Here is a 13,949-nt window from a genome sequence, read left to right as displayed (position 1 = left end):
TGTTCTTGTGCCAAATTCCACACGCACCAGAAAGTGTAAAACACCACGAGGTTACAGGCTCAGGAGCCAGGCCATATTCTCATCTCCCCCTCTACCCAGGAGGACACCACGTACCGCTTGCCTACCGTTAACTGATAGTAAGGATCACCTTGGCTTGTTTGGTCTGATACCGTTCCTGTGGCACTGCCAACATAAATTGGATTAATCACCCCAAAATATACATAAATATTTCAAACACACTTGTTGAGTAATTTCAACTTAGTTGATTTGCTGAATAAAATTTAATTTTATTTAAAAAATCTTATACACTATTATTCACCTAGCCCTAGTTGTGAACAGATTCTCACTTCTGAAAATAAACCACATTCTAGTCAATTCATTCAACACCAAATTAAATTACTAGTACTGGATTTTTTTCTTAAAAAAAGTATGTTAAAACTTTACTTTTTTTATTTTTAAAACCTCTAAAGAAAATCTTGCAATTTTACAGAAATGTTTCTTTTCAGGTTATGCTTTTTTTTAAATGCCTGTTATAAATTCAGCTTGTGTAGAGTTTGTTTTTTTCATAGTTTTTTAATATGTATTATCTGCAGAGACATTGTAACAGTTCCATTTTGTGGATGAACACAAAACTTGTACAGATTTCTCATATTTGGTCTTTAGGTAAATAGTTCCCAAAAGCTGCCTAAATAAACCACTCCAAACTGTTCAGTCCATCATGAAAATACAGTTTTTCCTTTCATAGCAGGAAAGGAAATATAAATAATGCATCATTATTACAGAAAATGACAAAAATCAGATTCAAATTAAGCCAACTATCTAGCTTTCACTCACCTTACTGCATGAGGAAATAAGACATTATGTGAATTAAAGACTGAACAGCAGCCTTACGTTCAAATTTAATTTTGAAATGTAAAGTGGAATCTATTACCACAATTAAAGTGAGAAATTACCAATACATTTTAAAATGTTCAACTGCAGAACACACACTTAAAAAAAAAAATTATTATAATAATATGGTAGCCACTGTTAGAAAACCACAACAGCTACTCTTAATGGAGACCCCAAAAGGTCAGTGTATGACATCAAAAGTGTTACGGAGAAACTGGTCAGATTAATTTCTACTGATGGGTGCTTAAGCTTAAAAATATCGAATATACCTCTGACAAGATAATTTTACTCTTTTTAAAAGGACTCGTGATAAAGAATTTCATCTTTCTAAATGAAGAACAGTCTGTTATCTTAAACATACACAATATTAAGCGAGACTCTTGTTTTACTTTAGACTGGAAAAATATGCCAGGGACAGTCAAAGTCAACACAAAGTAACAAACAGCAAAAGGTAGCAGAAAGAGAAACAGGTAAGTGCAGCTCTGGTCAAATTCATAGCAGTTCTTTACGTCAGTTAACGGCTCATTTACATTGTAATTTCTAATCAGTTACATGCAAGCCCAAAGAAGCATTTGATCACTACACATGGTAATAAAATTTGATTAAATTTATCAGGCAACTGCTAAAATATGAAAATTTGCAGATGTAATAAAGTAGCTTTATCTGAACTTTAACAGGACAGACAAAAGTAAATCATTCCATTGGTTAAAAAAACCCTACATTCAGTTTTTTACCAAACAAAATTTCACATGAAAAGTATTGTGTGATTCCAAAGTTTCCGGAGTAGAAATGGAGTGATTTGAAATGTCAAAGACCCCATTATTTTGCAAAGAAATGAAAATACACCTCAAAAATTTCTAATTCCACATGTGAACAACAAAATACTGCATATCTACCAACAACTGCATCGGGTAGGTCATTATGAAAGGCTAGCTGCCAAGATGTAGGAAATGGCTCCTTGCCTCTGTTCCCTTTAAGGAATATACAATCGTTTGAAACCAGTTCACACTAAGCGCTTATCATGCTGCCGTTACACTGAGATACTCAGTCCTTAAAATAATCTGATAAAGATTTTTTTAAAGCTGCAGCCCTCCCCAACACTGTATTTCTCAGTGTGCACAGTTCGGTAGGGGGCAGGGAGGAGCGGGGGTCACAGCCTCTGGAACAAGATGTTTTGCAGTTTGACTTTAAATTACCAAGTTTTAAGGCCACCTGTGTTGGGTTTTTTTCAGTGCTGAAAGTTGAAGTCTGATCACAGGGCCCCTTTCCCCACTGCGTGAGAACATGTTCCAACATTTTAGGTGTTATACTTAAGTGTCTCCTTTTGGCACCATGGAGTTTATTTTTTTTTTTAAAAAAAGAAAACTCCCCTAAGTTTCTAGTTCTGGCTGCCTTTATCACTCACTGCCACAGATGGGGTGTCCACGTTAACAGCTATGACTATGCTCTCTCCATCTTCTGTTTTGATACGTTTGAGTTCCTGCTGTTCTGACTGGTCTCCGTTCTGGCGCTTTGTTGGAAGAGATGCCGATGCAGATGCATGAGTTGCTAACATATGCAAAGGACTCGCAGCAGCTGTAAAAAGATAATAAAAACTTCAGCACCCTAATCCTTGTCAAAACAGATGATACTGAAAGCAAACTTGTATTTTCATTAAAATTAAAAATTCCTTTATTGATACTACGTGGGGTATTAGCAATCCCAACCAGGGTTTGGGTCCAATTGCTTAATCTTTGTACAAACCTGAAGGACATTTTCCCAACTCACTCAACATTCATGCACATTTGGACAAAGGCAGGAGAACAGGGAAGTATCTCCATTTTGTCAATGGAGAGCTGGAGACAGAGAAGGACTAAACGACTGAAGCCAAGCTACACCAGAATTTGTGACAGAACTGGGAAGCAAATTCAAAATCCCCTTTCAGTAGGTTCTGGCCATGTCTATGATCTCTGCAGAATGCATTCCTTGCCCCGGAAGGAGAGCACCACCGTGTCAGAGTCATCTGTGGCCATAAGCTATTTAAGAAAAGCTACACAATTCACACAGCCATGAGATGTACACGACTCAGGCAGCGGTGCCTCTCTGACAGATGAGACATTTACCCACAATGTAAGAAAAAGGCAGTGCTTTAACGAGTAGTAGCGTTAAGAAATGATGCATTTGATTAGATTCAAGTGCACAACTGAACGAGATCAACAGAAATGTATGTAGTTCAAAAGCCTGAATCTTTCTCATTCTGTGGGAGTCCAAGTCCCCATTAATAGGTGAGTACAGTCCTTTAAACTCTCCGCGACATCCAAAGGTTCCTTCCCTCTACCTGCTGTTAACAATCTGCTTCTCAATATCGGCCCTGACTTTATTAAACCAACTATTCAAATGTCTTTGCAAATAATGCAAAATACTAATTATATATTTACTTATTCATTGCATTTCATAAAAATTTATCTAAGCATTATCAAACCACCTGCTTTTTTTTTTTTTTTTTTACACACAAGCTCCTTTTCTTCAGCACCAGCGCTTTGGTGACATTATTACAGCATTCCCTGCTAGTGGAGCTTAAACATGAGGTCCATAAGGAATTCTTATTTGCTAAAGTTGCTACATTTGCTTTCAGTAAGCTATCCTACAGAACACCTGGAATATCACCTCTGCATGGAACCAAAGTGGTTTGTACTTAGTATTTACTGGTAGAACAAATACTTCAGAAAATATTTACCTGATGCAAAAAGCTTCACTGAAACTGTATAATCATTTGTTCTTGTATCTCAACATTCATTCAGCTTTTCTACTAGAAAAGCTGTTCCTTCTACAATTTCTGAATAGATGCCGTAGAGATAGTTACTTCTGAATAAAACGCCTTACTGCAAATTTACTGTTGCTTAAATAAAAACAAGAAGTTCACCCCTCATCTTCAAACACACAGTAAGACTACTACTGCATTATTCGCTCCGGGGTCTGTTTAGTAGAAAGAGACTTGCTGGCTGCAGCCACAGCTGATACACAGAAGTATGAAATACACAAAAGAACACTGATGTTTGAAATCTACACTGAAAGTCAAAATAAAGAATATCTAGTTACATCATTTTAGTCTGCGGTAAGAGACCTGAATTTATTTTGGACTGCACAGCTTTCAGTTAGACTGACAGGTAGTAAAAAGCGCTGCCAAACTGTTTTGCTGAGAGTAAGATCTGAAAGCACCTTCTTTCTACAAACAGAGAATGTTAGAACAGTAGTTGTTCTGGACTTCTCAGCTTTCAGATTGCACAAATCTTCTTTCTCCAAATGCAGAGATATAAACACACACCCATAACGAATGTGTGTGTAAATACAGATGTATGCACATGAACACAGACATGTGTACGAGTGTGAACACAGACGTATTTGTAGGCACGTACAAACAAATCTGTGTTTCTGTAGGCCCGGTTCCCCCCTTTAGATGCTTTGCCAGGGAATTACCTGGTATCTTGCTGGTTTAGGAGTTACTGTAACAGAGACACCAGCACCTGGAATACACCTCACTTGCTGTTCAAAATGTGAACATCTCATGAGGTATTTAAGCCCAGGAATCTCAAAGTGAAAACTCCCATCACTGCAAGCACACCCCTAACAGACACAGTGAAATAGTGAGAAGCACCCCAATTCTACTCCTACGTTCAGACACATTCCTTAAACACACCTAGCAGCCATGAGGCTTCCCTACCAAGGAAAACATGTTGAAATCAGCTGGGTTTTCAGAGTTCAGGAAAGAGACAAAACGAATTATTTCTTACTTTTAAAAAATAACTTTTCAGTATATTTCATGACTCTCAGTTCAATTCATATATCCCTTCTGGCAAAAAAAGTGCATATGAAGTCTGACAGCGATTGCTTTTGCTTTACTTAAGCTGGAAATTAAGTGGAAGCAGACAAAACACTGACCTATAAATGTCAGTGATGGAAGAAGAGCAGAAGAGAAAGCAGATAATTCACTTCATCAGAAAGACTTTAGAGCAAAAATGCAGGTAATAAATTGATATAAGGTAGCCTAAAACTAATTCTATAAACCTATTTTATGACAAAAAAGCTCGTTCAGTATCAGGTAACATCTCAAAGTGAAACTGTTAGAACAAGCTGTATGCACCTGCAAAGCAAACCAAAACAATGTTCTGTGAACAAGCATGAGTATATGAAAATCATGACAAAGTATTGCCAAGTCTGAGAGGGGAAAGATGGTATTCAGACAAGAAGAATCTCAAAATCTTACAGAATTTTTGTCATTTTTAGTACAGGTTCAATAAAAACAGAATAAAAAGTAACAGTTCAAAAAGCCAACCCACAAGCAAGTTCTGTCTTGTTTTCCTGTTGGTTGGATCTTGACAAATCATCTGGGGAGCAGTTACCATTTTAATGGCACTGTTTTACAGGAACTTCTTTTAAAACTTGTTTATATCCTGGGTTTAATGAGGAGGGAGGACGGGTTGTCACCACTAAGTACATCCCTATAATGACCACAAAGAGAATAAATAGCTGTTCAGGTAATCATCAATGAGGAGAAACACCGGTTCTTACCAACAAGGAGGGAACAATCCCTTACAAAGGCTGTAATCTAAATTTTTTGCAGAACTTAGTTTTCAGTGTAACTAAGACAGACATGAAAACAGAATTCAAAAATTCTGCACTGGTCACACTGAGGTTTTAACACATACAAAGCAACAGAACATATTAACCCAGTACGTACCAGCGTTGCCCTGTCCTTGTATCGCAGTGGTGATAGGTACTATGTGCGTTCCGTTCTGCGTTACAGTTTTTATTGGTAGCTGGTGTTGACCTAGAGGTGCCTGTTGCACGATAGTAACTGTCTGTAAGGGTGTGGTCTGAGATGTCTGAATGATACGACTAGCAGCTCCTATTGCAGCATGACTAATAGCAGGTATAGGCTCCACTTTAACTGAAAAACAGAAAATAAAACATTGTTAAAAACAAGAAAGTGTTAAAGATCCATTTCTTTTAACTCAATCAACCCTCAATGAAAAAGTTTTATTACTAGCTCCAACATAGCTCAGAAATTATGATGCACAATCCTCGTTTTAGCCAAACATTTCAAGTGTTCATCTGGAAGTAAGTTTTAAATAATGATCCTTCTGTATAAAGAGCTAACAAATTAACAAAGCAAAACAAAGAACTCCACAGGTTCTCACCTTTTACTTCCTTGTGGTCTCCATTCTCTTGAGGTTCCACCTTGGGTTGGGTTACCATCGCAGCTTGCGTGACTACTGCCTGTCCAGCTACAGTGTAAGTGTTTGCTGGTGCTAATCCAGTCACATTTGTGACAGACACAGCTGGTATCTGGTGGACAACATGAACTGTCTGAACTACAGGCTGCTGGGATGTCGATGTTGTCACAGGAGTTGCAACAGTGTAGGTGACGGGTTTAATAGTTTGTGGTAGCTGCCGTTGTACAGTAATTAAAACTGGTTGGCTAGATAGAGGTGATCCTACCAAGAAAGAGATAAAAATTAGGCTGACAATTTTAGTTATTTCTTTTAAGCCAGTCATTCTTTTCAACTTACACTAAAGCCTCAGAAGATTAACAACCTCCTTCACTAATGCCTGAACGATCCAAAAGATAAAACCGGACAATGAAGATTATGACACACGGCTATTCCAAGCCACATATTCGAGGTAAGTGCTGTATTAGCAAAGACCCAAACACCATTTGGGCGAAAGCCCCCCCCCCCCTCTCCCCAAATGCAGCTGTGCTACCAAAGCTATGTTTAACACTCGTTTAGTAAAACTAGCCCCTTCCATCGACGGGAACGTATATGTGCTTCAGGTATTGTGTGGAGCAGGTCTGCACTGGCAAAACTCTCAGCTTCCGAGGCTGGGGAAAGCCTGGTGTCCCTGCTTCGGATCATGTCTGCCTTCACCACGGAACGGTCACCGGCACTTCTGTAGTACCAGAATATCACCAAGAAAATGGATGGCAAAAGTATATAAACCAAGGTAATGAAACAAGTACACCTTTATTCCATCACGCCTTATGCTCATTCATTATTTTTTTTTTTTAAATAGGAAATTTCTTACACACAAATTTATCCTTACTCTCTTTATCCTTTTCAATTCTTTTTATCCCCACCTTTGAAAGGATGGCATAACTACAGATGTGAGACATTTGCTTATTTCTGTAACCCAAGTAACATAAAGGCCATGGTTTGGGTTTTGTTTGTTTGTTTGTTTTCCCTAAACCAGAAAGAATACGTTTTGAAAGGAAGTGACAACTGCTGTAAGACAGTACGGTCCTATACAGGACAGAAGCACAACTCTGCTTAGTAACAAAGTGATCAAGGGTGCTGGAACGCACAGAGATAACAGTCTGTATGCAAACAGAATTTCCCTGGCATGTTTATTAAAGATTTGCTGTAAATGTTAAGAGGTTAAATATTTCCCCTTTTTTTTGGTGTACATGTGAAGTCTTGGTGATATTTATATGTTAGCCCTCTCCCACCTCCAACCCCCAAACGCTTATTTCAGGATTCCTCACCTGGGGCACTCTGTGCAAATCGCGCTTCTTGTATTACCGCTAGTTTTGGCTGGATAGCACTAGGCTCAGGTTCCATTGGGACTGGAGATCCTTCCCTGGACAGACTCTCGGGGGTCTGGACTCCACTGGAGTGCGCAGACAACACTCCAGAGTGATTAGGAGAAGCTGGGGCACTTCTGTATTTAAAAATGAAAGCAGCAGCTGATGTGTTTTAACTTCTGAACGGTGAAAGACAGTGACCTTCCTCTAAAGAGACCATAACACACACTGCCCACAGGAGGGCACCTCTGCCTTCCGGCAAGTACAGTTACAACCCAAAGCAGTTCTGATGATCTTTTATAAAGCTTCTGTTAAACAGAGACAGAATTTAAAAGCAAACTTCAGGTATAGTTAATGGAGAAGAAGTGGCTGGATGCCTTCTTAGGGAGACTCTCTAAATCTGTGAAACATGAACATTTCTTCTGGTGGAGAAGAATGATGAGCAAATTTCAGTCTACAGGGCAAGTAATAAAAGATCTGCACCAGCAGAAAGGCTATAACTTTACAGAGGGAATAATTTAAATTCATGTATTTCCCCAGCATGAATTCTGCTTGAACGTTATCAAACTAATTATATAATTGTCATCTCTAAGTTCAATAAAATACTACTTGGTATTTGATAATTTTCTTTGCAAACAGTTTTTAAATGCAGTAGATGGCAGTTAGAAATTCAAATTATAATTCTGTAAAAAGAAAAAACCCAAAGGTACAGGAAGGCTTGCTTACATTAACAATCTGACAGTTAGTTATGCAAACCAAGTCAGTTCTTTAATGCTAAAAACAAGCAATAAAAACAAGCCTAGTGTATGGGGCAGCCTCCTAGCAAATGACACAGAATTCAAATACTGAGTCTGGATGAAATTAAATTACTAAACTTGTGACTGTATCCAAAACTATCAAGTCTGTATCAGCCTGAAGATTAAACAACAGCCATAGTCTTTTTGTTCATCTGTTTTTCCTTACCTAGAAGAGAGTGGTCCCAGAGGGGTTCTAAAGCAAGGTACTCCCCTAGGCCGCCTTTTCCTAAAAGCCTGCTCTATTAATTTGCTTTCAGAGGCAGGGTCTATCCTCCAGAATGAGCCTTTGCCTGGTTCTTCCTGGGAACGTGGTACTTTGATGAAATAACGATTCAGAGAGAGATTGTGACGTATTGAATTCTATGGAACATAAAAAAATATGTAGAATTCATATAACTTTTCCAAGTCAGAATGTGGCCTACTGCAGCAGTTCGTACTATAGGAGTCTCGGGGTTCAGCTCTAATTCCTTAATTCAACAGAACTCAGAGCACTACAAAGGCAGTGCCATAAACCTGAAAGGACTCTTGCATTTTTCAACTCTTTCCCAACAATTAAAAAACCAGTACGCTAACGCGGCAATAACAGGAATCCCATTTAATTCTCTAATGAGAAACACGGTGATTGCAACAAACTATTAGAACACTACAAATACTTGCGCATAACGCAGTGGAAAAAAAAAACAAAACAAAACAAAAAACCAACAACAGTCTTCATATACCACCCTTCCCCAGGTGTCAAAGAAAATATCAGTTCATTCTAGGAGGGCCAGTAAAATACAGCATATACTGATTCTGATCTTGTATGATAACCTTGTTACTGTTCCACAACACAGAAAGAAAAGGTTAAATTACACAAGTTCCAAATGCAGCTAGATTGTTGGGAGTTCACCCACAGTCCAGTCTGTCTCAACAAAGGAGCCAAGGATTTAGTGTGTCTAGAAAAACAACAAATGGCAGCAGGTCCTAAAACAGCTCTTCAGCGAGATCTTCATTACTGCACTCTAGTTTGCACATTACTTTATCCTCACTTTGCTCTAACACAAACAACTCTTCAATCAGAGAGATCTAGAAAACTGCTAACACCCTGAAGTGGCTGTATCTATGCTTGGCTTTATACAAATATTTTTTTTTTTAAAGATCGATAAACCCAAAATCTCTCTAAACATTAACACTGAACAAGAAGAAAATAATGATAAGTACACATACTGAAATACTTGTGGGGGAACAGAGGGAAAAAGGAGAAAAAGCTTTATGTTAACAAAAGCTCTTAAAAATTTGCAAAATCAAATGCAAATCTTGCTCAAATGTCTGAGTTCATGACCCTGATGGCAAGTTCGGAAAACTTAAAGCAATGATAACCATGTATGGTTTCTTAAATGCAAACTGATGAAACCAGAAATGGTTTTCCCTGCCAAAGACTGAAACAGAACTAGAAAGATGCCAAGAACATGTTTATAAATTGTATTTATTTCTCCATATGCTAGAATAAAAAAGTAGATCCAAGAGTACCTGCTAAACAAATTCACAAAGAGGAGTCTTCAAGTGTTTAACAAAATGAGACCTTTATATAATAAAGGATATAAATACCTCAATACTGTTCGTTAAGCTATAGGATTTAGATACTATACACGTGTGTATGTCCCCTGTTTTGAATAACATGCACATACATAGCCTCAAATATTACTTACAACATCTATCATATAAGTCACCCTAACTGTAATCTAACACTTGATGGATAAAAACTAGCAGAGCTCTTCAGACCTGAGGTACACCTGTTAGTGTTACAGCAGTGCGTTATATGACTAGTGACCAAACAGCATCTGATTTTCAGCTTCTCCAATTGTTCTTATGAATAGGTGTTAATTATTTCAGAACGTACTATATATCTGCTGTGTCTATCACCTTGGTTTTGTGAATTATTATACATCTAAATACATACACTGTGCTAAAGGCAGAATTCTTTAACCGTGCATTACAATGTCTGTGCATGTTTGGTTCCATGATGCTTACATAAAGAAGCGTTACACACACAGATATTCAAGGTATTTCAGAATAGGGAGCAAAAAGCACACCAACATTTTATAAACAGAATCTTGTTGCTAAAACAGATCTGTTAGTATGACTGCAGACAGGATTCTGCACTGCTTATGTGTGAAAGGGAAACAAAAGAGACTTCCTAGCCACAACAACAGCTAAGGCCTTTACTAGACAAACCATCAGCAAAAAGCTTGGAACAGCTACATTCCCCACTAACCTTGGAATTCCTCTAAGAGTAATTCAACTTTCATATAGGCCCTATGACAAATAACTATGTGATTAATATTTAAAAATCTACTCCTCTACTGAAGAGGCACGTATTCTTTACTCTTCTACTTGTACAACAAGTATTAACACTTCCTCACTTTTCCCCTCCCCCAGTCTCTTCAAATTTTACTTCCCTGAAAATAACTTCAGAGCATGCCTCTGCTGCAGCTCATGACTGTACTAAGCAGCAACACAGTGAAATTGATACTCCACGGTCAACAGTACAGTCCGAATGTTATACCGGCAAACTGGCCAGTCCTGCTAATTGTGCTCTTCTGTCCTTTGCTGAAACTAAAAACAGCAGCAAAGGCATTGAACCTTTATGCGTGTCTGGAAAGACTATGCCAGACTGATTCATGCTCAGTTAGTCATCCTGGCAAATGCTGAGGTTGGTCTCTTTAAAAATGAAAAGAAAGCAGAAATTAATTCTACAGAATTGAAGGGTTTGGTCTAACTCCATACAGAAACAATTAAGTTCACAAATAAAAAAGGGCACATAACAGTGCAAGATAACGACAGGTAACACACACTTGTTCCTTCACTGTATTGCATGGTAAAGATCACCATTTTCAAATAAAACTGAACTTGTAACATTTAATATCTTAATTTTATCTCAAGATAACAATATGGATGTTTACACAATTATAAGTTACAGAGCACAACTACATTCCCAGATAGCATACGGATATTTAAATCCACAGTGCCAATTGTACTTTTCTTCCCTGAAAGTCTGTATGTATCCCTCCTAGGGGTTTAGGGAATACCATTCCATGAATAAAGCAACGTTTCCAATACAGAATAATGTAAATTGCCTATTTTGTTGGAGAACTTACAATCAGGAAAAAGACAAACACACTCATTTAACAAATGCTATTTATGAAGGGCTGTTAGGCTCACCAATTGACTTCTTATGACCATCTACAGCTGCCAGTATTACTCACAACTAAAAAAGACAGTCCAGCAATCAAATTTACCTGCCAGCCCTTGTCTGCTGTCCTGTAGTATGGATAATTTTTAGTTATGTGCGTATAAATTCCATTTAGTGTAAGCTGCTTATCAGGTGCCATTGTAATTGCTTGTACTATTAACTGTGCATAGGAGTAAGGTGGCTTAGAGTCGTCCTGTACAAGAAAAAGAAAAGTCTGCATCAATAAACTTCAAAGATACACACACCTCTTTCTAAATCAAAAGATACAAAACACAATTACCTTGATTTAAGGCACTTTTGGACAACCAAAATCTTGAGCCAGAAAAGAAACTAAGACAATTTTGCTCTTCTGATTAGCAGATTTTAAGATAACATTAAAAATTAGGGGAAACACACAACAGTAAAGAATTTTCAGTAGCCTATAAACAGATATATAACTGAAAATACACAAAGACCCTCCCCCAAAGGGAAGGGAGGTAAATAAATAACTCCAATAAATACATAAATAAATCTAATCACAAAACCCTACAAACTGTTTTTAAAGTCTGTAATGTTAAATTATGACTTAGTGCACATTAGCAAACAACATTTCAGAAGTCTTACATTCACTTAAAATGTAATTTATGGGACTGATTTCAAACAATGTTTACCTTTGGGCTATCTCCACCCGATGCCTCCTTGTCATTTTCTGACTGTGAATTGTCAGCCATTAAATGTAGGTCAGATGGTATTACACGACTCATTTTGTACCCTGAAGAGCCTGCACCACGGGGGCTAGATGGGCAGGAATTTGCAGCACTGTAGAGCATAAAAAGAAGATCCTACTATTTTGTTATACAGTATATCACCACATTATGTCTAATCAAAAAGCTCTTATTGCAGAAAAGCCCACTATGAGAGCTTCTAGACTACAGTTAAGGGTCTGTCAGTATTTCCATGATAAACCCCATCTTCCAAGCCTTTCTAACTCATCCATGGGAATTAAAATCACTGCAGGAAGAAACCTGTCAAGTGAAGCTCAGGCTTTCCTCCTCAGAAGGATTAACTGATTTATTAGGTTGTACTGTGTGTGTGTAAGATTTGCCAACAGAAAAGTCCACTTTAACTGCATAAGCAATCACGAATTTTAAGACACTCGCTTGAAACAAGAAACACATCTTGCATGAAATTTCTGCCATATGCTTGTATTCAGTCTGCTCAAAAAAGATCATCTCTCCTGTGCAGTATTTTTGCATATTTGAGAAAATATAGCAAGTAGTGAGGAAAAAAAAGTTTTGATTCTCATTTAAATCTAAGCCAACATTATTTTAAGTGTTTACAAGTATGTGCACATACATACACACACATATGTATGTATAAAAATCATAAACCTATCTAGAAATGGGATGTATCAGCACCGACCCATCTAATTTAACACACTGTTAGGCCAACAGAGCAGATACACTGTTACAAAGCAAAAGATAGTGCCAAACAAATGAAAGAAGTGTCTCTTGATACCTCATGTTTTGCTATCTGTCACAGAAAACAAGATAAAATTGTGTAATTCCACTGTAACATCTTTTTAACAGTTGTCCCCCTGTCTTGCACAGTCCACAGAACCACAGCTGCACAAATTCAGTTTTCTTCTACAGTTTCCATTTAGCCAACAGGAGACAGTCATTGGGTGATGTCTGTCCCCCTCCCCCCAAAAAATTTTGGCAGTTCTCTACAAGGACACATACTTCTCAGCCATTCATACTGTAATTCAACACAGTCCTCAAAAATTCCAAAAAAGTTAATGAAAAACTAGAATGACAAAGCCTGCTGCACCTCCAGAACCAGCCTTATCTCCAAAGACAATCTCTAACCTAACCTGAATCTACGGTTCAAAACATCGAGTAACAAATAAAGCTAGAGAATGTATATTTAGGTTTATACAATAAAGCTTTAACAAATTTATATCTTCAAGTTTTGTTTGTCTGTCTGGCCTCTTGAGTTTTTTGCTACCTCCCTCTTTACAAACAGAAACAAGGCAGGCACTGTAGATTGGGCAATATATATGTTTAAAAATATTCAAGTTTCCCATCACAAGAAATCCACCAACAATTTGCTACTACTGATATACTATACAAGGAAGATTGCATTTTTTAAGTGTTGTACGGAAGAATCCTTGATTAGAGCCAAAACGTGTAACTAATTTTTTTTTTAAATATAGGTCAATGCTGTTCTATGTTTTCACATACCAACTGACAACATCCCTCTACTGTGCTCACTTTAGCATATATTGACAAAGCGACACATATGGTATAATCAAAGCAAGTTTACAAGTCTTCTACAAAACAGGATGATTTGAAGAGAAACTGTCAAGCTTTGCTCTGAAAATAGACTCAAAACTGTAGGGGTTTTTTTTTGTAATAAACTATACTCAACAGGTGCATGAAAGCCCTGAAGAGAATTACAAAATTCATAGTGAGGCAAAGACTGTGATGAT

The 13,949-nt window shown here is 37.6% G+C and overlaps 1 protein-coding gene across 3 annotated transcripts in view; it reads right to left on the bottom strand.

Annotated features, from left to right (window-relative positions):
- Window positions 1-262: 262 nt before the first annotated feature.
- FOXK2 (forkhead box K2) overlaps window positions 263-13,949 on the bottom strand; it is a 49,064-nt gene continuing 35,377 nt past the window's right edge. For 2 of the 3 annotated variants that reach the window (XM_074888973.1, XM_074888974.1), the window contains exons 3-9: window positions 12,130-12,277; window positions 11,526-11,672; window positions 8,414-8,607; window positions 7,412-7,587; window positions 6,069-6,365; window positions 5,609-5,818; window positions 263-2,466 (exon numbers count right to left, since the gene is read on the bottom strand). In XM_074888973.1, coding sequence (XP_074745074.1) covers window positions 2,270-2,466; window positions 5,609-5,818; window positions 6,069-6,365; window positions 7,412-7,587; window positions 8,414-8,607; window positions 11,526-11,672; window positions 12,130-12,277 — 1,369 coding nt within the window. In that variant the 3' untranslated portion in view covers window positions 263-2,269. Of the gene's footprint in view, window positions 2,467-5,207; window positions 5,370-5,608; window positions 5,819-6,068; window positions 6,366-7,411; window positions 7,588-8,413; window positions 8,608-11,525; window positions 11,673-12,129; window positions 12,278-13,949 lie in introns of all 3 variants that reach the window. The other variant, XR_012631510.1, reaches the window with a different exon arrangement.

The sequence above is a fragment of the Strix uralensis genome, chromosome 19, assembly GCF_047716275.1.
Source record: "Strix uralensis isolate ZFMK-TIS-50842 chromosome 19, bStrUra1, whole genome shotgun sequence".
Taxonomy (NCBI): Eukaryota; Metazoa; Chordata; class Aves; order Strigiformes; family Strigidae; genus Strix; species Strix uralensis.
The sequence above is the reverse complement of the archived record's forward strand: the minus strand, read 5'-3'. Positions and strand labels throughout refer to the sequence as shown.